The sequence below is a fragment of the Lepidochelys olivacea genome, assembly GCF_965140295.1.
Source record: "Lepidochelys olivacea isolate rLepOli2 genome assembly, chromosome: 27".
NCBI lineage: Eukaryota > Metazoa > Chordata > Testudines > Cheloniidae > Lepidochelys > Lepidochelys olivacea.
Window position 1 is genome coordinate 18,443,966 of NC_140437.1, and position 24,834 is coordinate 18,468,799.

General features: G+C 65.2%; 1 protein-coding gene across 1 annotated transcript; it reads left to right on the forward strand.

The window, feature by feature from the left end:
• The first annotated feature begins 1,404 nt into the window (after positions 1-1,404).
• CNTNAP1 (contactin associated protein 1) lies at positions 1,405-24,768 on the forward strand. Its single transcript, XM_084615677.1, has 24 exons — positions 1,405-1,627; positions 5,777-5,878; positions 6,244-6,437; positions 7,072-7,219; positions 9,277-9,480; positions 10,220-10,404; positions 10,931-11,074; positions 13,747-14,008; positions 14,523-14,672; positions 14,756-14,927; positions 15,425-15,531; positions 15,621-15,740; positions 16,323-16,526; positions 17,015-17,171; positions 17,680-17,807; positions 17,934-18,101; positions 18,467-18,685; positions 20,385-20,624; positions 20,917-21,144; positions 21,663-21,790; positions 22,068-22,161; positions 22,481-22,711; positions 23,129-23,176; positions 23,484-24,768. The coding sequence occupies exons 1-24, from the start codon at positions 1,549-1,551 to the stop codon at positions 23,672-23,674; spliced, it is 3,903 nt and encodes a 1,300-aa protein (XP_084471803.1). The 5' UTR covers positions 1,405-1,548; the 3' UTR covers positions 23,675-24,768.
• Positions 24,769-24,834: the final 66 nt, after the last annotated feature.

Genomic DNA, 24,834 nt, shown 5'->3' on the forward strand with positions numbered 1-24,834 from the left:
GAGGATGCAGACAGCTGCTATCCACAGGGTCCTGGGCTGGAACTCGGTGTAGAGGGCAGGACTGGGTCCTCCCCACTCTCTATCTGACACAGGAGGAGTTGACCTGTATGTGAGACACACCAGAGGGGAAGGTCTCATTTGGAAAGGGATCTGGCCTGTCCCAGACCCACTAGGTGGGATAACAGAGACTGCGGAGATTGTTCTCCTCCATTTCCCCCATGCTGGCCAGTGCTGAGGTTAGCTGGGTGAATGGCAGGTGTCACAGAGTCCCTGGGTGATGCTCTGGAACTGCTCCCCATGAAGCCAGGCAGGACTCTGGGGAAGTCTCCTTCCTGGGAGCAGCCTGTCTGCAGGACACACGGCTCACACAGCTTCCACCTTCCTGGGTCTGCTCATGCGGGGCTCCTGGGGAAGCCAAAGGGTCCCACACCCCAACTTCGCAGTCAGACGTGGGTCCATTTTGGGGTGCAGTGAGCCAGACAACCACCTCTGCCCTTCACTCCGTGTCCTGGCCAGCCCCAAACTGAAACTCCCTCCAGCCCCTCCTCCTCTGGGCTTTGTCCCTTTCCCGGGCCAGGAGGGCACCTGATTCCTTTATTCTCCAACCCTTTAGCTCTCACCTTGCAGGGGGGAAGGGCCCAGGCCATCAGTTGCCAGGAAACAGGGTGTCGGCCATTCTCTGTGTCCAGACCCCTGCACACACCTGCCCTCTAGGGCTCTGCAATGATCATACACCTTTATCCCCCCACCTAGATACTTAAGAACTGCCTAGGGGAAACTGAGGCACCCCCACACTATTCAGAGGAACCATTAAGAACAGTCCTGCTTAGTCACAGCAGGTTTCAGCCTCCAGCAGAAGCCCCCAAACTGAGGGCTGCCCTGAACCTCTGACAGTGGGACATGGAGGGTGGGGGGGAGGGTTGGTCCCCAGCTGGAGTGAGGCAGGGGCCAGGGGCAAGATGAGCACAGTGGGGCATGGGGGGGGGAAGAGGGCTGGTCCCTGCTGACTGGAGCAAGACAGGGATGGGGGCAAAAGCACCGCGGGGCGGGACCTAGGGTTGGTCCCTGGAGCGAGGGAGGTGCCCGGGGTAAACGGCAAGTGCAGCAGGCCTGGGGAGGGGTCAAGAGGATCCCCCGCCCCGACCCACATAGAGCAGGTGTCCCCCCGCCGAGCAGCGGCCAGGACCCCCCCCGGGGCGGTGACATCCCTGGCTTTGGCCCGGGGCAGCCCGTCGCGCAGGGCAGGGCGGCTCCGCTCGGTGCCTGGCAAGCAGCCTGCGGGGGGCGGAGAGGAGCCGAGCCCCGAGCCGGCTGCGGAGAGGCGGAGCGGGCGGGCGGGCGGGGAGGACGAGCCCAGGGCCCGGGCTGCAGCAGAGGCGGGGCGCAGGGGTCCCCCGCGGCGCCTGGCCGGAGCCTGGTCTCAGCCCGGTGCGGCCCCGGGGAGACGCTGCGGTGCGCGCGCGGGGCCCGGGATCGGCGCGTGCGGCAGCGGGGGAGGCGAGCCCCGGGCTGAGCTGCGGGCACCGAGCGCTCCCCGCCGCCTCCAGCATGGGCAGCCGCCAGCTCTGCCTGCTCCTCGCCGCCTGCGCGGCCGCCCAGCCGCTGGACCCCCGCCGCTGCCCGCCACGTAAGTTCCGCGGCATCTGCCCGGCTCCGCAATGCGGGACGAGGCGCCGCCGCGGCCCCCCCCCAGCTCCGCTGCCAGCCCGGAGCAGCCCCCGGCTTCCCTGCCCTTCCCCAGCGCCCGGTACCCAGTGAGCTCCCCGCTCCCCCGCGGTATAGACAGGGAAACTGAGGCACCGCGAGGGGAAGGGACTTTCCCAAGGTCACCTAGCCAGGTGGCGGCAAGGTCAGGAATAGACCCCCGGAGCCCTGAGCCCGAGCCCCAGGGCTCCTTCCCACGCTGGGATCAATAGTTCTTGAGCCCTGGATCCAGCCCAGCCCGGCGGGTGCAGAGCGGCTGGGCCCACCCCATTGCAGCACCTGCCTGCGCTCACTGCAGTCCTGAGACCAGCAGCCGGAGACAGGCTCGTCCCCAGCTCCATCCCTGCGGAGCTGCCCTGCCCAGCCCAGAACCCCAGCAGCCCACCTGCCCCTGAGCGTGCACAGCCCCTGCAGCCTGTCCCCCTCCCCAAATTACTTCTCCACTGGACCCCGGAGCAGCAGCTGCTGCTGCAAAAAGCATCCCTGGCAGCTGAAGGGCATGGGGGTATGGGGGTGCCCAGCTGGTGTCGTGCCCCCTGGGTGCCCATGCAGACCCTCTCGGTGGAGCGTGGAGCCCGCGTGCGAGGTCATTGCCATGCTGGCTGGAGCGGGGCTGCAGGGCACACAGGGCAGCTGCCAGGGCCTCTGCTGTGAAAGAGGCTCCAGCAACACGCCTGTGCTGCGGGTGGGGACGGGAGCGCTCAGGAATACCCCCCAGGGCAGGATCCTGGGCCAGTCCCCCGGAGACAGGGCGGCCGTGTTCTAGGGCAGGGCTGGGCTGGGCTGGGCTGGCGTCTTCCTGACCTGCCGCCTGGCGCTGCGCTCTGGCGCATGGGCCGGATTTTCTCAGCTGCTCAGCCCCTGGGCCAGGCGACTGCAGGAGGCCGCAGGGTGGTGCGGAGGAGCACGTGGCCAGGGCTCAGCAGTCCTGTCCTGGCTTGGGGCTGCAGGATGGGCACAGAGCCCCTTTGGGTTCCTCCCAGCTGTATGGCTGTGCCATGCTGCCAGTGCCCCCTCCCCCCCTCAGGGGTTGTGCGGAGTCCTGCCCAGAGGCTCTGCTGATGCCTGGGATGCCAGCAGGTGGCTGGGGGTCCCAGGATTGCAGCTGGGGGGGGGGCACAGCCCCTCTCCCATAGGGATGCCTGTTCTGCCATAGCCCAAGAGGCTCTGGGGCGTCACTTGCCAGGTGTCCCCAGGGAGAGGCGCCCAGGGGCTGTGGGTGCCACAAGGAGTCTCTGCAGAACACAGTAGGGCTGGCTGGGGTTGCGCACCCTGGGCCCCTCACTGGGCTGAAGTGACCTACCCCAGCTGCACTGGCTCCCCCCAGGACGGGAGGATTAGATTCAGCCTGGCCCTGGGCCTGTCTGACTCCCTGGGCTCAGCTCGGGCAAGGTGATGGCATGGAGAAGGGCTGGGTACCCGAGGGCAAGGTGCCTTGGTGAGGGGCCCTTTGCCCCTCCGATACCCAGGCTGTGAGGCTGAGGGGTCTGAGCACAGGACGGGGAGGTGGGGAATCCTGCATTCAGATTCTGGCTCCAGCACTGACACCCCCCATGCCATGGGGTGAGGGCCATGGTTCTGGACCCCCCCCCCAGCCTTTTGTGGCGGGGGGGGCTGAATGAGGAGCCTCCATCTCTGCTGGGCGCCACCCTGAGCCTGTGCAGGGCCCTGGGTAACTGCCCCGGCTGCTCTCCCACCTGTCTGTGCCCCAGCCCAGCCTGGCCCCTCCCCACAGCGAGAGGAAAGCGTGCAGTAGGGTCCCCAAAGTGCTGGAAAATGGGGGAGGTGAGCACAGCTCCCGCTGGCCCTCCTGAAGCCCCTTGCTCTGCTGGTGAGCTGTAGCCCAAGGCAGCTATCAGCTGGGGCGCAGGAGAGGGGGAGAAAGAGGCTCGCCCGGTAGGTGACCCGTGGGATCCGGCCTGAGGCCAGCGCATCAGCCTGTGTGGGGAGCCTGCTGGGGCTGCCCCATCTGATACTAGGCAGGGGCTGCCTGGCCCCATCTGGAGCCTCCAAAAGGCTTAACACCCTCCCAGCCCAGCCCTGGGCTCTCCCCTGCCTGTGCCCACCCAGCCCCCTGGCATCCCAGGCCTCACAAGTGCCCTGGGAGCGTGTTGGGTGCCCGACTGACACAGCAGAAACATGGGGCTTCCATCCCCCCCCCCAGGGTCTCCCCAGAGAGACCATGCAGCGGGTCGTGTGGCTGGTGCGGGCAGCCGCTGAGCTGCAGGGCGTCAGCTCTCTGCAGTGGGAGGGAAAAAGAGAGAGCGAGCAAGAGCAGAGGGAAGCCCGGCTGCCCCAGGGAGCCCAGCCGAGCTGAGCCACCCAGAGCCCTGTTTGGGGCAGACCCTTCCTGATCATTTGTTGTGCAGGCAGCAATGGTCAAGGTCTCTGGGGCAGGGCCCAAGGGCCACGCTCTCTAGCACCAAATGTCCCCAGGTTAGGCACCATCCTGCCCTGCCAGCTGCCACGGGACCATGGCCAGTGTCACCGCTCCCCACAGCTGGGCTTTCCCCTCCTGCGTTTGGCACAGCCTCCCCCTGCCGGGTCCAGGTGCCTGGGAACAGCCAGCCTTTAGAGCTCGCTGGGAAATCACAGTGAGAACATGGCAGGGGCAGCGTTCCCTGGGCATCGCAGCCCTGATGGCTCTGGGGTAGCAGCAGGGGCTAGGAGGAGGGATGCACAAATGCAGAATAATCCATAGGTGTACCCCTGGTTCCCTGTATAGCAGATCGATCACTCACCGGTGCAGCGCCTCCTGCTGGTCATCCAGGAATTAGCTCCATTCCAGGCTCCAGAGCACCTCCTGCTGGCCGGTGTCTCACCAGCTACAGCCCCGCCATGTCCCTCCCAGACCCCAATGCCCTTTACCTCAGGGTTCTGCCCCAGCAGTACCCCTCACTCTGGGTCTCCCCTTCCAGGGGAACCCCCAACCCTCTACACCCACCCTGCCTCAGTGGCTACTGCCAGTCATCATCTAGCCCCCGTTCTCTGGGGCAGACTGCAGTGTAATGGCCACTCATCACTGGCAAGGGGGTAGGACCCACTACCCCTGCTCAGCCCCGGTACCTCTTTAGGCCTTAAACAAGGCCTCAGCCTGGGGAGTTGCCAGGCTGGAGCTCCCCGGCTCCTCTTGCCCTTCCGCAGCCCTGCTCTGCATCAGGTACCCTCTTTTCCCAGGCAGCCAGGCCCTTCTCCCTCCAGGGCTGGAGAGAGACTCTGACCCAGCTCCTCCCTGAGCCCTTCTTATCAGGGCCAGCTGTGGCCTCATTAGGTGTGGCCCCAGCCGTGGCACTTCCCCAGTCAGCCTCCCTTTCCCCCCCGGAGCGGGGTAACTGCCCTGCTATACCCTGCGAGGCCGGATTTCCACCGAGGCCCTGCCCCCTCGGGCCTCGAGCGCCTTCATCTCCAGGGCTTTGCAACGGGCCGTTCTGAGCTGTAGGGGCCTGTGGCTGGACTCACATGCCTGTAGGTGCTGCATGGGTGGGTGAAGGGGTTTGCATGGCATGACACAAGGACCTGAAGGGGCTGGGGATGCTGGTGAACTGGGGGGACTAGATGGGTTGGGAGCATCGCACAGGCTCAGCCCCCAGGTCCCACGGGGTGGGAGTGGGAGCCTGGCCTACGAGCTCTGCTCTGACCCTGCACACGCACTAACTGAGTGGCCATAGGGGGCATTGGGGGGAGCCATTGGGCTACCTCTCCCCGCCAGGGTGGCATCTCAGCTACTCACCTGCGACGGACAGCTGCTGGGGACGCAGAGACTGTGAGCCGTTCCAGTCTCAAGCTGTCCTGTGGCCAGCGTCAAAGGAGTTAATGGGCCCCTCATGTCCAAAGGTCCAGCCCTGCCCCCGGTGGCAGACTCCGAGGCCAAGGGCTGAGGAAGGGGAGGGACCTTCCTCAAGGAAGGACCATGCTTTGTTGCTGCCTAGCCAGGGGGACAGACAGAGGGGGAAGGTCCCAGGGGCTGCAGGGCTCCGGCAGCGCGTTTGTCAGCTGGGGAGAGGTAGCAGGGCCAGGGCTGGAGCTGGGCCAGGCTGGGCAAAGTGGCTTTAACGCAGCTTCTTCCCTGCAGTGCAGTGTTACGATGAGCTGGTTGCTCCCCTTTACTCCTCGTCCATCGGTGCCTCCTCCCGCTACAGCATCTTCTACTCGTCCAGCTTCGCCCGGCTGCACAGTGAGTCCTGCCTGCCCGGGCCTGGGGAGAGCTGGGCCCAGCGAGCCTGTCCCAGCCACTGGGCAATCGCTGGAGACCCCACAAAGCAGTGGCCTGGGTGTACACGGTGCTGGCGAAGGAGGGAGGGTCCCCACATACCCCAGAGCAGCGCCTGGGCAGAGCGGGGAGGTTAGTAGGGTTCCTAGGGGATCCCCCTGTCCGTGATGCCCCGGGGTCCCCGTCGGGTGGTGCGAGGCCCTGAGGCAGCTTGGAGAGCGTTTACCCTGCTGCCCTCGGGCAGCTCTGGCCCCATGTCTGAGCTGAGCAGGGAGCGGAAAGGCCAGAGCTGCGGCTGGCAGCGGGGCTAACCATGCCCCCTGGGACAGGCAGCAGCGGCTGGTCTCCAGACCCCAGTGACAAGCAGCCCTGGCTCCAGATCGACCTGATGCAGAAGCACAAGATCAACGCGGTGGCCACGCAGGGGACGTACAACACGTACGACTGGGTGACACGTTACATCGTGCTGTACGGGGACCACCCCAGCAGCTGGAAGCCCTTCTTCCAGCTAGGGAGTAACTGGGTAAGGAGCCACTGGCGATACATCCGGGGGGGCTCCCATCGGTGCCGTGCCTGGCTCCAGAGCACCCCTGTCTGCACACGGCTCTGCGGGCCTGGGACAAAAGTCTATGAAATCGTGCCAGTCCAAACGAGGCAGTGGGACCTGCCGACTTTTCTGCCCCATGAGACAAGAACGAGAGGACAGTCGCTGACAGGGGGACATTCAAAACTGATCCAAGGGGAAACTCTCCCACCCGTTGGCCTGTGGAACTCCACACCACAGGACGGCGTTGAGGCCAAGAACTCAATAAGGCTTGAAGGTGGGCTGGCCAGTTCTATGGGCAGTCTGTGGTAACAAACGTGGGAGGGAGCGTCACACCTCCTGCCCCAGGCTGATCGCCGCCTCGGCTGATCTGAGACCAGGCCAAGAGCTAGCGTGGGGGCAGATCCTCCTTCCTCTGAGGGGCTGGTGCTGGGCCCGGTCAGAGAGAGGTCACTGGCCGAGGCAGGCCTCAGGTCGGCTCCAGCCTCGGCTGGCCCGGGGGAGCGTGGTCACCCCGGGTGGGAAGGGGCTGGTGGGGGGCCCAGTCACCCCAGGGGAGGGGGGCCTGGGCGCGCTGCGTGGGCTGCGCTGACAGGGGCTGTTTCTCCGCCAGACGTTCTTTGGGAACGTGAACGAGAGCGGGGTGGTGCGACACGATCTGCATTACCCCATCCTGGCTCGCTACGTCCGCATCATCCCCACGGCCTGGAACCCGCGAGGCAAGATCGGCCTGCGTCTGGGCCTCTACGGCTGCCCCTACCGTGAGTGAGCGGGGCTCCTGGCCCCAGGCCGCCCGGGGGGGCCACTGGCGCTGGCAGGGCAGGGGGAGGCCGGCCTGCTGCTGCGGTGCGGGGGGCTTGGGGGTTTCCTAGAGAGCGAAAAGGCTCTGAGCAATGGGCCTGGCTTGGCTGGGTGCTGTGTGGCACAGAGCCCTGGGGCCCCAGGCCCTGCTCAGCCCATCGGGTCTCGGGTGATTTGGGGCCCATACGGCTCCCCAGGAATTCAGCTCTGACCCCCCCAAGTCTTGCCCCACTGCCCCCAGCCCTCCCCACTGAGCCTGGGGACCTGTTCCCCTTCCTCCCCCGGCTGCCCCAAGGCTCCTGTCCCAGCTCTCCCCATCCCCTCCCTGCTCTGCCCCGACCCCTCCTCTCCTGCCCCACTCAGGACAGTTTCAATTTCTTTTTTTATTTGGAAACAAATCTGGTGACCAAAACACAAAAACAGCCCTGGGGAGCTGTAGACAGGGGCCATCCCAGGGCTGCCCTCGTGCCCCAGGGTGGGCCTGCAGGCTTCTGACCTCAGTTTCCCCAAAATAATTCACCGTCACCAGTGTCTTCTAAACAATCTTCCCCCCTCTTGGGGTCTAATCTTCTCAAATCTATCAGCTCCCCTTTCACTTCAGGGCTTCCCAGCCCTTCTGGGGAGCTGGGTGCCCCCAGTCCTGGCCCCCTGGCTTGGAGACTCTCCCTCGGTTTGGAGGTGCACAGCCCTCCTTCCTGGGGCTGGTCCAGGCCGAGCTCTCTCCTCCACAGCTCTCTCCTTGACTGGGCTGGAGTCACCTGACCACCTTGACCCTGCCCAGGGCGGTCTAATCACCCCAAAACCAGCTGGGGGAGCCTTGCCCCACCCCTTTTCCAAGGCTCCTGGGCCCCCAAAGAAACAATGGCCTGGGTTTTCCCTACACCTCCCCCTCAGATACCAACTCTTCCCTGGCCCATCTTCATCTCCCCCGGTGTCTGCTTTCCGTTATTCCAGACGCCTGGAAGAGGGTAACTGGCCCCTCAAGTGACCTTAAAGGGCCACTGCTTGTTATGGAACCCAGAAACCTCCTTGCTTGCTGGCAGTTCTGGATCTTTGGGCCGGGACTCCCGGCTTACAGCCCAGGAGCTAGCCCTTCAGTCGGTACGGATCACGAACTGTTTAATCAACAGCCGATCACTGAGACAAATGCACAGCCCCAGCCCACAGCCTCTGCTCCGATTTGGTCCTGTGGATTGGTCTAGCCATGGGAACGCGCCTTAGCACTGTTAAATGTTTTACCCATTGGGAGCTGCAGGTTAGAATCCCCAGGCGTTACTCCAGCTCCGACATAAAGGAAAATCCTACAGACAGGAGGAAATCAAATAGTGGTTGAAATAATGACTATGGCATGAAACTCAGGACCCTGCGCTCCTTCCTGCATGGAGCATCTGACACCACCTAGATAACCCGGCCAGTGACTCATGAAACTGCAGTACAGACCTGAAACAATTAGAAAACCATACGCCTGGCAGATGTTTGCAAACAGGCACCCCCGAGACAACTGGGAAGTCTTGTCTTACCTGGGTCGCACGTTCCAGTCAACGAGAGACAGTCCGAGTCCAGGCTAGCGGGTTTGCTCTGCAATTAGCATGGCCCCTGGAACAGCCAGGAGCTGGGGTCGGGCCAGCCCATGCGATTCGAGGGAATGTTAAATGGGCTAGTTCCTGAGTCCTTGGGCTGGCGTTACGCTTGCCAGCTGCCTGGATTTCCAGTGGGCCATGTTTGTCTGGACTCTGTTCCAGTCTGGAGCTTATTTCGATTCTTAGGCCTCTCCGCTGCTCCCCTGGCAGGCCGGGGCTGGACTCTGCTAGGTGGGAATGCAGGGTCAGGGCTGTGAACTGCGGCTGGCAGAGCGCCCCCCACGACCAGCCTCGCTCCTATGGCTTTTGGCCAAGGAGCCTATTCTCTGCAGGGTCGGGCCCTGGCTCTGGCTCTCTGCAGGGAGAGTAGAGGCCAGGCAGAGGGGTGTGAGCAGGTTTGGCCAGTGCCCCAGGTGACGTTGGGTCTTGTCCCCCAGGGTCTGACGTGCTGTACTTCGATGGGGACGATGCCATCTCCTACCGCTTCCGCGGCAAAACTGTCCGCACTGTCCAGGACGTCTTCGCCTTCAGCTTCAGGACGATGGAGCAGGACGGGCTGCTGATGCACGGCGAGGGCTCCCAGGGGGACTACGTCACCGTGGAGCTGAAACAGGCCCAGCTCGTGCTGCATATCAGCTTAGGTGAGCCTGGGCCTGGCCAGGGTGCTGTGGGGCTGCTCAGTGCTGCAGGGGCACTGGGGATGGTGGGGCTTGGACAGGGGATGGGGGTTAGGAAGAGCTGCACAGTATGCGGGGGCAAATTGACAGGGGCTGTTCTGTACTCTGGGGGGAGCATTGTTGGGGGGTTGGGTGGCAAGATGGGGGTCAGCAGGGTCTGGTCTGTACTGGGGGAGGATTGGGGCCATGGGCGTGGGCAGTGGGATGGGACTGGTCCATACTGGGGGAGAACTTGGGCCGTGGGATGGGGGTTGGCTGGGGCTGGTGCATACTGGGCGGAAATGGGGCTTTGGGGGTTGGGCATCAGGAGAGGTGTCGGCTGGGGCTGGCCCGTACTAGGGGTAGGATTATGGCCATGGGGGGCGGGCAGTGGGATGGGGGTTGGCTGGGGCTGGTCCCTAGTGGGGTAGGATTGGGGCTGAGCCATACTGGGGCCTTGGGAGTTGGGCAGTGGGATGGGGGTCGGCAGGGGCTGGTCCGTACTGGGGTAGGATTGGGGCCATGGGGGGCAGGCAGTGGGATCGGGATCAGCAGGGGCTGGCTCGTACTGGGGGGAGGATTGGGGCCATGAGGGTTGGGCCGTAGGATGGGGGCTGGCTGGGGCCGGTCCATACCTCGTAGAGGGGTTGGGATGACCCCTGAGCGGCACAGGGCAGGCCTGGGGCCCCTCCCTGTCATTCGGGTGACTGGCCGCCCTCCCCAGGCAGCAGCCCGCTGCACTCCAGTCAGGGGCACACGACGGTGACGGTGGGCAGCCTCCTTGACGACCAGCACTGGCATTCGCTGCGCATCGAGCGCCAAGGTCACCACGTCAACCTGAGCCTGGACGGGGAGGTCAAACGCTTCCGCTGCAACGGGGACTTCCAGCAGCTGGACCTGGACACCGAGGTAGAGCCTGTCCCGTGCCAGCGGGGCCGGCCAGGGGCACCGCTGCCCAGCTGGGGTGCCAGGGGCAGGACGGGGGGCCTGCTCCTTGGGGCGGCCTGGCTGGACACAGTGTTGGAGGGGAATGCCCAGCGCAGCTCTGCCCAGGCTCCCAGCCCTCTCCCAGGAGCAGCTGCTGCGGGGACGGAAGCGGCCCATCACATTGCTGTGCTGAGAACCGCCGGCAGCGGGGCCCAGTGGCCTCAGGCTGCGCCCGTGTGATGCCTTCTGAGCTGAGACCAGGGGCTAAGCCAGCGGCAGATCTCAGCCAGGCCCCTCCCTGCCCCTTGTGGGGCTTTGCTCTGTGCTGGTGGGGGCTAGCAGGGGATACCCCCGTCCCTGGGAGCCCAGAGGGATGCATCCCAGCCCCACTGGTGCTGAGCTCCACGTCGTTCCTCTCCCTGATGGGTAGGGGGCATGTCCCATCCGCACTGGGGCAGCGGTGCCCCAGACCGCTGGGGCTCAGACCAATCCTGCTGACTCCCCACAGCTGTTCTTCGGAGGCGTGATCAGTCAGAAGAATCGGAGCCTGGTCTATCGACAGAACTTCCGGGGATGCATGGAGAACATCTTCTTCAACTGGGTCAACATCGCCGACCTGGCCCGCAGGAGAGCGCCCAACATCCGCTTTGAGGTGTGGGGCGCGGGCAGCCCGGGAGGGGTGGGAAAGCTCAGGGAAAGGGTTGGGGGCCCTGGGGAGTGCACATTGGGTCCTTTTGGCCTTGGCAGATGCTGTCCCAGGCACTCTGTGAGGCAGGCATCTCTGGCTGCCAGGATGAAGCTCAGTGACCCGAGCCCAGCCGTGGGGCTAGGATTGCAGCTGGCCATGGGCCAGGAACTGGTTGCTCCAGCCCTCACTCATCCATCCCAGATCAATAGCGTGAGGTCGTTCTGGGCCTGGGGCCACCGGCTGCTGTCACCAGGCGACGGGTGCAAGCTCAGAGCGGGGGCCTCGGCTGCGGCAGCCTCATGGGTTCGGCTCTGGTGGCTACAGGCTCGAGTTCAGCAGACCTCTCGCTGCCTGGTTTGGATCTAGAGCTCATAGGAACACATGAAACCAGAGGCAAGTAACAGCCAATCACAGGAACAAGGTCCACTATCTCTTATCAGTGTAATGAAAGTTACTATCACAGTTAGGAGTCTCGCAGCTCGCAGCTCGGTCTATCCCGGCACCAGTGATAGCTACAGACAGAGTCACATCCTCCCAGACAGTGTTCGGGGGTAGAGGGATGGTCCCTGCTGGATCCTCCCAGAGGAAGCTCAATTTTCCCACTCTGGGCACCCCCCTTTTGTAATGTGATTCTGCCTATACCTTCATGGACATGCGCAGAATGTAAGTGTCACCCCTCTTTTTCCTTATCAGTCTGGTGTCCCCATGACACTTAAGACCCCCGATTTCCATAGGTCGTGTAGGTCTCTTTATTCTCATTAGCACTGACACACAGCCTGCATTCTGTGGTTAAGAACTAAGAACACCCAGACTGGGTCAGACCAAAGGTCCATCTAGCCCAGTGTCCTGTCTGCCAGGTGCCCCAGAGGGAGAGAACAGAACAGGGAATCATCAAGTGATCCATCGCCTGTTGCCCATTCCCAGCTTCTGGCAAACAGAACGTGTTAAGACACATGTTAGAGACAGATGTGTCTCTACTGCATGTCACGGCGTCCCCGGGCCATGCTCTGGAACTGCTCCCCATGAAGCCAGGCAGGACTCTGGGGAAGTCTCCTCTCTGTGAGCAGCCTGTCTGCAGGACACACAGCTCACACGGCTTCCACCTTACTGGGCCTGACCTCAAAGCCTTCAGCCTCCTCTGCCCCTCCGTGCGCTTCCCACAGCGAGTCCGCTCATGCGGGGCTCCTGGGGAAGCCAGAGGGTCCTGCCCCCCAACTCCGCAGTCAGACGGGACTCTCAGCCAGCCAGTAAAACAGAAGGTTTATTAGACGACAGGAACATGGTCTAAGACAGAGCTTGTAGATGAAGAGAACAGGACCCCTCAGCTGGGGCCATTTTGGGGGGCAGTGAGCTAGACAACCACATCTGCACTTCACACCACGTCCCCAGCCAGCCCAAACTGAAACTCTCTCCAGCCCCCCCTGCTGTGGGCTTTGTCCCTTTCCCGGGCCAGGAGGTCACCTGACTCCTTTGTTCTCCAACCCTTTAACTCTCACCTTGCAGGGGGGGAAGGGCCCAGGCCATCAGTGGCCAGGAAACAGGGTGTCGGCCATTGTCTGTGTCCAGACCCCTGCACACACCTGCCCTCTAGGGCTCTGCAACGATCATACACCCTTACCCCACCCCCTAGAGACTTAAGAACTGCCTAGGGGAAACTGAGGCACCCCCACACTATTCAGAGGAAACATTAAGAACAGTCCCACTTCGTCACAACCACACAAATGAATAATCAACTAAAATCACTGGCTACACTCAGGAGATAAGCCCCAGACTGAAATGCTCCCCAGCGGCCCTGGCGGGAGGGTCCTGCCAGGCAGCCCAGCAGTAGGGATGTGCCCCAATTCCTGCTCTGCTACCCCTGCCCCTCCTGCCCCCTCGTGTTGCCCATGTGTGATGGAGATCAGAGGGCAGCCAGAGGCCGAGTGGCTCTCGGGAACCAGCCCAATGTAGCTGCAGGTCATTTGCTGCCTGGTCAGCTGGGTGTTTACAGGATTCTCCACAATCCTCCCGATGTCCCAAATCCAAGACGGGCCAAGGGGGCAGCGGTGCCCCCTGGGGAAGGGGGTATTGCATGTGCACCCAAGGGAGGCCTCCTGCCTGACCCCGCAGTGCCCTGGCCTTGGACCCCTCGGAGCCTGCCCTGGGCCATGGGCTTCCCAGTTGTGTGGGAGTCGATGCTGTCACCCTGGCAACCCCATGCACAGCCCGGTGCCCTAGACAGCACCAACCCCTCAGCGGGAGGTTCGAAGGGTTCCTCTCGGCGCCCGGCCTGGAGCTGGCAGCAGCCTGCTCAGGCCAGGGCTGCCCCGGGAGCATCACCTCCCGCCCATCAGCCAGGGGAGCCTCTGCCACAACCCCGCCTCCCCCACCCCACCCCACCCCACAAGTGCAGCTCCCTGGCTAAGGCTCTGGGATGGAGAGACCCAGCTGGTCCCCTGCCCACCAGCTGGGGGCATTAGCGACTGGCTCAGGCTAATGAGGCTCCAGGCCCAGCCGTGGTCCCTGAGAGCCCCAGGGCAGGGCCCACATGAATGGGCCTGGGCTGTAACTGCCCCACTCCCGCCCCGGACAGCAAGAGGGGAAGCAGCAGTGCCAGGGGGCTGGGCGCTCACCAGCTCTCGTGTGGTTATTCCCAGGGCCACGTCAGCCACTACTGCCAGGACCAGCCCTACATGCCCATCACCTTCGCTGGCATCAACAACTACCTGCAGGTGCCAGGCATCCCGCGCCGGAACCGCCTATCCGTCAGCTTCAAGTTCCGCTCCTGGGACACGGTGGGGCTGCTGCTCTACACCAGCTTCGCCGAGCAGCTGGGCTCCCTGGAGATGGTGCTGAGCAATGGCCAGGTCAACGTCTCCATTGCCCAGCCCGGCCGCAAGAAGCTGGAGTTCGCTGCAGGTTCTTAGCTTCCCAGGCTGGACTGACCTGCTGCCCAGTGCAGCCCCTGGGACCCTCCCCCCTGCCCCCATTAGCTCCCAGAGCAGAGCGTGAAGGAAAACAGCCAGGCTTGGATTAGAAATGGCCAGTGCTAGAGAATCCTCCATGGCCCCGGTGCCTTGTTCCAACGGTTAATTACTCCCACGTTAACACTGCACACCCTTAAGTTTGTCTAGCCTCCACTTCCAGCCATGGCCCCGTGTCGGACCGTGCTCTGCTAGACTGAAGAGCCTGTTCCCAGATATGAGTTCCCATCTCGGCACTTACAGGCTGGGATCCCGTCCCCCCTTCCCCTTCTCTCGACCAAAGTGGGGCTGGGGGAGGAGGAGCTGGGGGGATGGCAGGGCCTGTCTCCCCATGGCCACTTGCTGGGGGTCTCAGGCCCCGGCGTTGAATCACCCTTCCAAGGGGGTGCAGGAGGTGATGGGAACCAGCAGCCCGTGGGCCCACGCGCACCCCCTCTCCCCTCACCCAGGGTACCGGCTGAATGACGGCTTCTGGCACATGGTGGAGTTGGTGGCGCGGGACGGCTCGGCCGTGATCACCATCGACGACAACGACGGGGCTGAGTTCCGGGTGGCCCACCCCTTCCAGCTGCGCACCGGGACCCAGTACTTCTTTGGAGGTGGGCGGCCCAGGCCGGGGGGGCAGCTGGGGGGGCAGGTGGCAGGCAGCACTCACCCCACCCCGCCCCTGTGTGTGTTCCAGGCTGCCCCAAACCTGCTGCCATCACCGGCTGCCTGTCGAACCAAACGGCCTTCCACGGCTGCCTGCAGACCCTCAGCGTCGATGCCCAGCCCGTGGAGCTGGACCTGCTGAGGCAGGAGCGGCTGGGGAAATACTCCAACGTGTTCTTCAATATGTGCAGCATCACCGACAGGTACGTGCCCGCCGGCCGGCCGGCCACACGGCTGCCTGACCCACGCCAGCAGCCGGGCTGCGTCTGCACTGGGGGTTTGCCCCACTTCCAGCTACGGCTGCCCCAGAGCAAACCGTGGGGGAGGGGCATGGGCTTGTCCTCGGTGCCTAGGGCTGGGCCTGGAGGAAGCCGAGTTCGAGCCTCTGCCCTGCCGCCAGCGTTCAGCCACCCCTTTCTGCTTGGTTCAGCGTGAGCTGGTCGGGGCAGGACTGTGTCTGCGCAGTGCCCGGCCTGACGGGGGGCCGCGGTCTCAGCCGCCATCCGTGCAGCGCTGCGGCCATTGATAACAGCTCTAAGCACAATTTGCCCTTGGGGCAGAGCCATCAGGTTTGAGGCAGGGTCTGGCTCTGCTGGGGCAGAGGACGGGTTTGCCTGGGCAGCTCTGCCAATGGCTGCACACCCTGTTCTCCCCGGTGTCCATGCACCCGGCCATCCTCAGCTGCATCTGTCCCCACCAGGTGCACCCCCAACCTGTGTGAGCACGGCGGCCGCTGCCTGCAGTCCTGGGATGACTTCACCTGCGTCTGCGACCTGACGGGATACAAGGGAGAGACCTGTCACAAATGTGAGCTCCGGCCCAGCCAGGGGGACGGGAGGGCTGAGGGCGGGTTCCTGGCCCCAGCTCAACCCAGCCCCCTGCTTTGCCTGTTCCAGCCCTTTACAAAGAGTCGTGTGACGCCTATCGGCTCAGTGGAAAAACGTCTGGGAACTTCACCATCGACCCTGACGGCAGTGGGCCCCTCAAACCCTTCACCGTCTACTGCGACATCCGAGGTAGCCGGGTGGGGAAGGAGAGATGCCAAAGACTCTGGCAGGGCCTGGGAAATGGGGCCTTTCCCATCTAGGGGGCGCTGGCTCTGACCCAGCCCCAGGGTGGGGGCCTGGCTGGCTCAGGGGGGCAGGGAATGGGACATGGGTTCTTTCCCCTCTAGGGGGCGCCAGCTCCCATCTGGCCCCAGGACAGTGGGATGGGCTGGCTCAGGGGGCAGGGACTGGGGCACGGGGCCTTTCCCCTGTAGGGGGTGCCAGCTCTGACCCAGCCCCAGGCAGTGGAGACCACATGCAGCACCTATGTGGTGGGGTCTCAGCCCAGTTCCTGGAGGGCCGGTGACGGTGTCCATTCCAGAACCAGGCCCGAGAGTGACTGCCCCCTGCCTGCAGAGGGGCCCTCGGGGCGGCCAGGGCTGAGGCCCATTGGTAAGGAAGGGGGTTGGACCTTGTCATGGTGCCCCCATTTCCCCCTGCCCCCTAGTGATGCAGGAGAGAGCCAGAGGGAGGGGCTGGGGTGGAGAGGCCAGGGGCTCCCAGGCTGTTCCCTCGCTGACTCTGTCCTTTCTCCCCGCGCGTTGCCCCCAGAGGATCGGGCCTGGACAATTGTCCGGCACAACCGGCACTACGCCACGCGGGTGAGGGGCTCCAGTCTGGACCGGCCCTTCCTGGGCGTGGTGGAGTACTGGAACGCCTCGTGGGCGGAGGTGGAGGCCCTGGCCAATGGCTCCGAATACTGCGAACAGCACCTGGAATTCTCCTGCTACAGCTCCCGCCTGCTCAACACGCCCTGTGAGTGCCACGGGGTGCTGCCCTGCCCCTGGCGGGGAGGGAAATGGGGGCTGGTGCCCGGCCCCTGGCAATGGGGGCTGGGGGGGCTCTGCCCCACCTCTGGGAGTGGGGAGTAATTTGGGGGTGCTGCCCTGCCCCTGACAGAGGGGAGTGGGGGGGCACTGCCCCACCCTGGCAATGGGAGGTAATGGGGGGGTGCTACCTTCCCCTGGGAGTGTGGGGTGCTGGGGGGGCACTGGCCTGCCCCAGCAGTGGGGAGGGGAGGGTCATGGGGTGAATCTCATGGTCTCTGCCCACCCACTCCGCACCTCCCGCCTGGGCAGGTGCAGCCTGGCCCCCTGGGCTGCTCTCTGTCCGGTTGCAGAGGTTGATGCTCCCCCAGGGCGGGGCTCGCTCCCCCAGCCCCTTAGCCCAGCTCAGCCCTCCCGCCACCGGCAGGCTGCTCCCCCCTCCCCCCGCCTCACCCACGGCTCCGTCCCCTCCTCCAGCCGGGCTGCCTTTCAGCTTCTGGATGGGCCGCCACGACCAGCGCCATTACTACTGGGGGGGCTCCCCGCCGGGCGTCCAGCGCTGCGCTTGCGGCCTGGACAAGAACTGCGCCGACCCCAAGTACTTCTGCAACTGTGACGCCGACCACGCCCAGTGGTGAGCCCCTGGCGGGGCTGGAGCCTGGGGTGGCTCGGAGGCACTCGTGGGGGCAGTACGGGGCGGAGGTGGGGTGCCTGGGGAGGGGGTGCCTGAGGTGATGGGGCACTGCAGGGGGAGGGGGGCGGGTGGAGTGGGGCGGTGCAGGGTGGCCAGCGGGCTGGGGGGTGAGTAGGCAGCGGTAGTGGGGGGCAACTGAGTGGGGGCGGAGCAGGCCGGGGCAGTGGGAGGCAGCCAGCTGGGGGTGGGGCAAGGGGGGGCGTGGAGCAGGGGGAGCAGTTGGGGGTGGACAGTGGGGGGCAGAGAGGCGGGGCAGTGGCAGGCAGCCAGCTGGGGGTGGGCAAGAGGGGCAGGGGTTATAGAGCAGGCTGGGGCAGTGGGGGGCGGAGCAGGGGGGGCAGCGGGATGCAGCCGGCTGGGGGTGGCAAAGGGGGGCAGGGGCGTGGAGCGGGGGGGGGGCTCCTGTCCCTCTCTGATCCCTGCTCCTTCGCCCCGGCTCCGGCTCCAGGAGGACGGACAAGGGGCTGCTGAACTTCGTGGACCACCTGCCCGTCACCCAGGTCGTGGTGGGAGACACCAACCGCTCCCAGTCCGAGGCCCAGTTCCTGCTGGGGCCTCTGCGCTGCCATGGAGACCGTGAGTGCCCGGCGGGGCGGGGGGCACGGCTGGGGCCCTCTGTCCTGCGGGGGAGGGGCTGGGCCCGGGTCACCCCCTTGCTGGCTCTGCGGGGCCCGGGTCTCACCCTGCCCTGGTCTCTTTCAGGGAACACCTGGAACACCGTCTCCTTCAACAAAGGCGCCTCCCTCCTCTTCCCCACCTTCCTGGCCAACCAGAGCCTGGACATTTCCTTCTACTTCCGAACCACCGCCCTGTCCGGGGTCTTCCTGGAGAACTGGGGCTGCAGCAATTACATCCGCATCGAGCTCAACAGTAGGGGCTGGGCGCGGGGCCGGGGAGTCGCAGACGAGATCTTCCAGAACTTGGCTGGAGTAGTGAGGGGGCTGCGGGTCGGGATTGAGGGGCACCAGCAGGGCTGTCAGAGGGTGACCGGGTGGGGTCCGGGGCTGGGATTGCAGGGGCTGTGGGTCGGGATTGCGGGGCACTGGCAGGACTGTCAGAGGGTGATGAGGTGGGTGGCAAAACTGGGATTGCAGGGGCTGCGGGTTGGGATTGAGGGGAACCGGTGGAGCCGTTGCAGGGTGACAAGCGGGGGCCAGGGCTGGGATTGCAGGGGCTTTGGGCAGGACTTCGGGGGGCCGGGAGCCCCCGAGAGCTGATCTCCCCTGCTTCCCCAGCCACCAGAGACGTGGTGTTCGCGTACGACATTGGGAATGGGGACGAGAACCTGACGGTGAGATCCCCCGTCCCCTTCAGCGATGACGAGTGGCACCAGGTGAAGGCCGAGATCAACGTGAAGCTGGCGCGGCTGCGAGTGGACAAGCTGCCCTGGGTGGTGCGGCTGGCCCCACCCCAGAGCTACGTCCGGCTGGAGTTCGACAGGCCCCTCTACGTCGGTGAGCGAAGGGCAGAGCCTGGGGCCCCTTCCCCAGCCCAACAGCAAATACAAGATGCTCCAGCTCCTCTCCTTAGAGACCAGGGCTGCCCTGAACCCAGGAGTCCTGCAGCTGGCACGGCAGGTTTAGCGCCAGGCTAAGGGCCTCTCTGGGCTGCCCTGGCTGCATTGCTCCTTAGCCAACGGGTGGGGGTGTCCTGGCGTTAAAGAGTGCTCTGCTCAGATCTGTAACCAGCCCCAGGCCAGGGCCCCATTAGTGTGCCAGGCCCTTGCCCCCCTTTCTGCAAGGGGGAGCCCTGCAGCTGCGAGAGGAGCCCTCGGGTTCCCCCACTGCCCAGCAGAGCCCCTCACCCCATCCGATCCCTCAGCCTCATCTCCCTGGAGCTCTGACAACTTCCCTCAGTCATTGCCGGGTCTGTCTGAGAGCAGCAGCCCAGCCCAGCCCAGTCCCCCGCTTGCCCCTGGCCCGGGGAGATGGTGACCCAGGAGGAGCGGTGCATCGCCAGAGGGGAACCAGAGTCACTGGGCTTTTCAGACAAGAATTCCCACCCAGCTTTCTGCACACCCTGGGCTCCTAACATCCCCCCATGAGTCCCCATGGACCTCCCTTCATTCCCCCCTAGGTTCTGTACCCCCTTTCCATGCCCCTCTGCAGCAAGGTCCCCCTTCCCCCCCCCCAAGTCGGGGCCTCTGGGTGTCTCCTTTTTCTCTCCCCAAAGTACCTTGCTCCCCTCTGGTTTGGAAGCAACGAGCACAGGCTGGTGCCCCCGCATGGAGTGACTCTCAGTAGGCAGTGAGCAATGGGGCAGGGCCGGGCCTGGCCTCCCCTCCTGCCCGAGCACTGCCCTGGGGCCAGGGGATTGCTAGGGGTTAACCGTGTGGCACCCAGCTGTTTGTGGTTTTGTTTGATTTGATCCCCAGAGAGCTGCAAGGTGTGTGACCCTGCGGCTGTGCTAGGCAGCTGGCAGGGGCGCCATGCATCCCCCTGGGGCCCCCTTTTCCCAGAATCCCCCAGGTTCTGACTGTTCCAATGGAGAATGTTCCCTGGGCGTTGGGAACTGCTCAGATGCGGCGTTCAAACGTTACAACGGTACAGACAGAAACACAAGCCAGCCCCAGAGCCCACATTCCCCTCAGCACTTAGAATCTCAGGGTGGGAAGGGACCTCAGGAGTCATCTAGTCCAATCCCCTGTTCAAAGCAGGACCAATCCCCAATTTTTGCCCCAGATCCCTAAATGGCCCCCTCAAGGATTGAACTCACAACCCTGGGTTTAGCAGGCCAATGCTCAAACCACTTCTTCAGTCTCAGTGCAGCACTGGCTAGTGGTGAGAGCGGGGGTTGGGAGCCAGGACTCCTGGGGTCTCTGCCTAGCTCTGTTACTGACTCCCTCTGTGGTGCTGGGCACGTCCCTTTGTCTCTTCGTGCCTCAGTTTCCCTGTAAGGTGAGAACCGGGGCCTCTCCTGGGGGCCGGGGTGTTCCAAGGCTCTGAGCCCTGAGCAGGGGTGCTAGCGAAGGGTGAAGGTCAATTTCCCTGGGGGAGTCGGTGCTTTGGGGCTCTGCCGATCCCCCCTTGGGGCCACTGAACCCGTGGCCTCGGGGTCGACCGTCCAACCCAGCCTGGCAGCGCAGGGCCCACGGTGGGGGCAGCCGCGCTGCTGGCTCATCCCAGGCGTGACGCGCTCTGTCCCGCGGGCCAGGCTCGGCCGAGCACCGGCTGCGCCCCTTCCTAGGCTGCCTGCGGGCCCTGCGCGTGAACGGGCGGACGCTGAACCTGGAGGGCAAGGCCAACGAGACGGCGGGCGTGCGGGTGAACTGCACCGGCTACTGCCAGGACCCGCGGGTGCCCTGCCAGAACAGCGGGCTCTGCGTGGAGCGCTACAGTCACTACACCTGCAACTGCAGCCTCTCCGCCTTCGACGGGCCCTTCTGCAACCGCGGTGAGTCCCACCGCCCGCCCAGAGGCCGGGGTGAGGGGCAGGGCGTGCGGGGTCAGGGCTGCCTGCCCACAGGCCAGGCTGAGCGGAGCTGTGTCGAGGCTCCTGTAGCACAGGCCCAGAGGGCCAGCAGTGGGGCAGGCTGTGCTCCCCGGGGTGATCCCTGGGGGCGTGGGGGGGCCCCAGGGGGGTCCTGTATCCAAGGGTGCTGGGGTGCAAGGGGGGGGTTGTGGGGCACGTAGCTGCCCCCCACCTCAGGCCAGGCCCCCTCACTCCCTCCGTGCCCCCCACGCAGACATCGGCGCCTACTTCGAGCCGGGCACCTGGGTTCGCTACAACATCCTGCCGGCCGAGCTCTCGGCCGCCCGCGAGTTCGCCAGCATCGTGAGCCAGCCGCTGCCGGGCTACAACCTGACCAGCGAGGAGCTCAGCTTCAGCTTCCGCACCGGCACCGCGCCCGCCGTCCTGCTCTACGTCAGCTCCTTCCGCAGGGACTACCTGGCCGTGCTCATCCGGGAGGACGGTGAGAGCCCGGGGGCCTCAGGCCGGAGCCAGGGCCCCCCCACACCCTGCCTGCCCGGGGCCGGAGCCAGGGCCCCCCCCCTCACCCTGCCCGCTTGGGGCCGGAGCCAGGGCCCCCCCACACCCTGCCTGCCCGGGGCCGGAGCCAGGCCACTTCCCCCCACACCCTGCCCGCTTGGGGCCGGAGCCAGGCCACTTCCCCCCACACCCTGCCTGCCCGGGGCCGGAGCCAGGGCCCCCCCACACCCTGCCCGCTTGGGGCCAGAGCCAGGGCCCCCCCACACCCTGCCTGCCCGGGGCCGGAGCCAGGCCACTTCCCCCCACAACCTCAGACTGGCGTCGCCCCCTCCCCATCTTCCCGGGGTCTTGGCCCAGAGCTGACGCCCCCTCCCTGTCGGGGATCCTCAGGCCCCAGCGCCTTACAGGGGGGTCTAACCGTGGAGCCGGCCCCTCCCCACGCTGGGTTCTGGGTCGCTCCCAGCTGGCCCCTGCTCATCGCTCTGGGCCTTGCCTCGGCAGGGAGCCTGCAGCTGCGTTACCAGCTGGGCACCAGCCCCTACATCTTTCCACTGACCACCACGCCCGTGACGGACGGGAGACCCCATCGCATCAACATCACCCGCGTCAACCGCACACTCTACACCCAGGTACCGCCGGGCGGGGCCGCAGGCTGGGCCAGGCCTGCCCGGCAGAGACCCACTCCAGGGGCCGCGGAGGCAGGGGGGAGGTGGGTGCCAGGCAGGGTTGCCGTGGTCGGGGGGGACATGAGACTTTCTGGCCGGCGCTGAGTGGCCGGACCCCAGATTGGCTCCCGCGAGGACGTGCTGAACGGACACAGTGAAGCTGCCGGGTCGGTGGCTGAACGGGTTTGGGGGGCAGCAGGCTCGGGGGGGGGGCTGACCAGGCCTCTCACTCTCACCCCAGGTGGACTATTTCCCCGTCACGGAACAGCAGTTCTCCTTGTTCGTGGACAGGAAGCTGGACTCGCCCAAGAACCTATACCTTGGGCGCGTGATGGGTAAGCAGGGCCCTGGGGAACTGCCTGCCCCCTGCCCCCGCTGGGGAACTGCCTGTCCTCCTCCACCGCCCCCAGGAAACTACCCTGCCCCCTCTGCCCCCCCATTGGGAACTGCCCTGCTCCTTGGCAGCTCAGGGCCCCTGGCTGTGGCCACCTTGGACAGACTGGGAACCATTCACCTGCGCCCGGCTCGTGGAAGCTGAAACCCCTAACCAGCCTTATGGGGCCAGGGTAGCCTGCTCCCCCTCCCCACTGGGGGAGACCCCTGGCCCCTCCCAGCTCTGCCCCAGTTAACCCCATCCTGTCCGTGCTTCTGCAGAGACAGGCGTGATTGACCCCGAGATCCAGAAGTACAACACGCCTGGCTTCTCGGGCTGCCTGTCGGGGGTGAAGTTCAACAGCATCCTGCCCCTCAAAGCCATCTTCCGCCCCAGCGGCAGGCTGGTGCCCTACAACATCAAGGGGGAGCTGGTGGAGTCCAACTGCGGCTCCATGCCCCTCAGCATCCTGGACATCCCTCCCGAAATGGACCCCTGGTACATGGGCACAGGTAGGGAGGGCTCGTGCCAACCCTGCCCATTGGCACTGGGTTCTAGTCCCAGCTCTGGGAGAGGAGCGGGGTCTTAGTTGGTTAGAGCAGGGGGTGGGGAGCCAGGACTCCTGGGTTCTGCCCTGCAGCACTGGGGGGAGCTGTTCTTGCCAGGCAGCCCGGCACCAGCCCCAGCCAGCAGCGGGAGGGCTGGGGGCAGGTCCGTGGCTGCAGCATCCTGGCCCCACCACCTCCCCCTGGGTGCGTGTGGGCTGGGGGGGCGGGCCTGTGCCATGCACCACATATCAGCCTAGCAAAGGCAGTGACCCCCAAAGAGCCTGTCCCTGCCCCATCTGCCCACTCTCCTGAGGCTGATCCCGTGGCCCTGCCCCCCCGGCTGACTCCCCCAGCTGACCCCCGGCCATGTGTCTCTTGCAGAGTTCCCCCACGTGCACGATGACGGCTGGATCGGGATCGTCACCGGCTGTAAGTGACTTGGCCGCGCGTTGGATCAGCCGGCAGCAGGGCTGGGTTCTCTCTGCCGCCTGCCGAGGGCACCCGCTCTCATGCCAAGGGGCTGCCCGCAGGGGTGGCTCGGGGGAGCGGGGCAGGTGAGAGGAGGACTTGGTTCTGGGCCCATAGCTGAGCCAGGGGAGGTCGCGGGCCCAGCCGCGCGCGCGTGGGGATCTGGGCTCCAGGGCCCAGCCTGGCTCGGGTGCCCCGCCATGCTGCGGCAGGGGAGAGGGCTCAGGCCGCGAGACGCACTCACGGCTGTTTTCCTCCTTCCCCGTAGTTGTGACCTTCTTCCTGCTGCTCCTGGCTGGGCTGCTGCTGCTGCTGTATCTCCACCACCACCGCTACAAGGGCTCCTACCGCACGAACGAGCCCAAGGCCGTCCAGGACTACCACGGCCCCAGCAAGCCCCTGGTCCCACACAAGGACCAGAACCTGCCCCAGATCCTGGAGGAGGCGAAAGGCGAATAGCCACCGGCTGCGGGGGGAGGAAGAGGTTAATGCCTCTGGCGCTGGCCTCTCCTGCTCGGTGCTGGGAGGGGAACGAGCGCTGCCGGCCCCAAGGGGCCAAGCAACCCAGGACTGCCAGAACCCAGCTTCCGGCTGGGGCACCTGCTCCTTCCCCTCCCGCTGCACCTCCCCTGCCCGCGCCGCTCTGGGGGCTGCCTGGGGCCGAGCACCGTCTAGCCTGGGAGCCCCAGGGGCAGGGCCCACGTCTCCCTCCTGGCTGGCGCGGTAACAACCCCCCTGCCCTGCGCACCGAGCGGAAGGTAGGGGCCACGCAGAACAACCCCCCGCCCCGGTGCCCCTGGAACCAGCTGCTGCAATCTCTCCTGCCCCCCCACGGACAGGACGTCAGCCCCGGGGGGTGATACGGGCCGACCCTGAGACGCCATCTGCGCCCAAGCCTGGGCAGTGAGGCACGTATGGGGGCTGCCAACCCCCCGCCCCTATAAACTCCACCGCAGCTTCCCCTTGGAGGAGACGCGGTTGTGCCAAGAGAACCTGGGCGGGGCAGCCTGGCCTTCCGGGGGGCCGGCTGGCGATGCTAGCAGCTACATTTCCCGCTTGTTTGCTCGCTTAGCAAAAGCCATGAAGTGACCCATGCACTATAGAGCACTGGAGCACGGCCAGCGAGCGTGTTCTGCGCCCCGGCCGCGGTCTGAACGGCACTCGCTCGTGCACGCCCCCTCCCCCCGCACTTCGCTGCTCTCGTACAACCAGGTAAAGATCTTTGGAGTCTTTCTACCATTTTTGTTGCTGACCAGTCGATGACACACACTGCGTCTTTTTATTCTGTTTGTATAAAAAACAAAAAGCAACCAGGGCGGCTGCTCCGGCTGAGTGGGTCCTGGGGCACAGGCCAGGGGGTGCTACGTCTCTCCCAGAGGGTCAAGCCCTGCTGAGAGCAGCCGACCCCGGGAGCGCCCCGGTTCACGCGCCGGGGCAGCCATGCATGGAGTGACCCAAAGGCCTGGCGTTGCCGGGCGTTTTATTTGGTACAGCTGTTTTGTTGACTGACACATGACGATGTGCAAATAAAGGCAGACTGACAGAGTGCAACACCCCCAGCCCCGGGTTTGCTTGTGCAGCAGAAGGGGTTTTCCCTGCCGAGGGACCCTGTGTGCGCT

Excerpts from the sequence above, each read along its gene's own strand:
- CNTNAP1 (XM_084615677.1), top strand. The coding sequence starts at position 1,549 with ATGGGCAGCCGCCAGCTCTGCCTGCTCCTCGCCGCCTGCGCGGCCGCC. Across the intron at positions 14,009-14,522 it reads GAAGCTGGAGTTCGCTGCAG|GGTACCGGCTGAATGACGGC; the intron begins GTTCTTAGCTTC and ends CCCCTCACCCAG. Across the intron at positions 16,527-17,014 it reads CCGCCTGCTCAACACGCCCT|CCGGGCTGCCTTTCAGCTTC; the intron begins GTGAGTGCCACG and ends CCCCTCCTCCAG.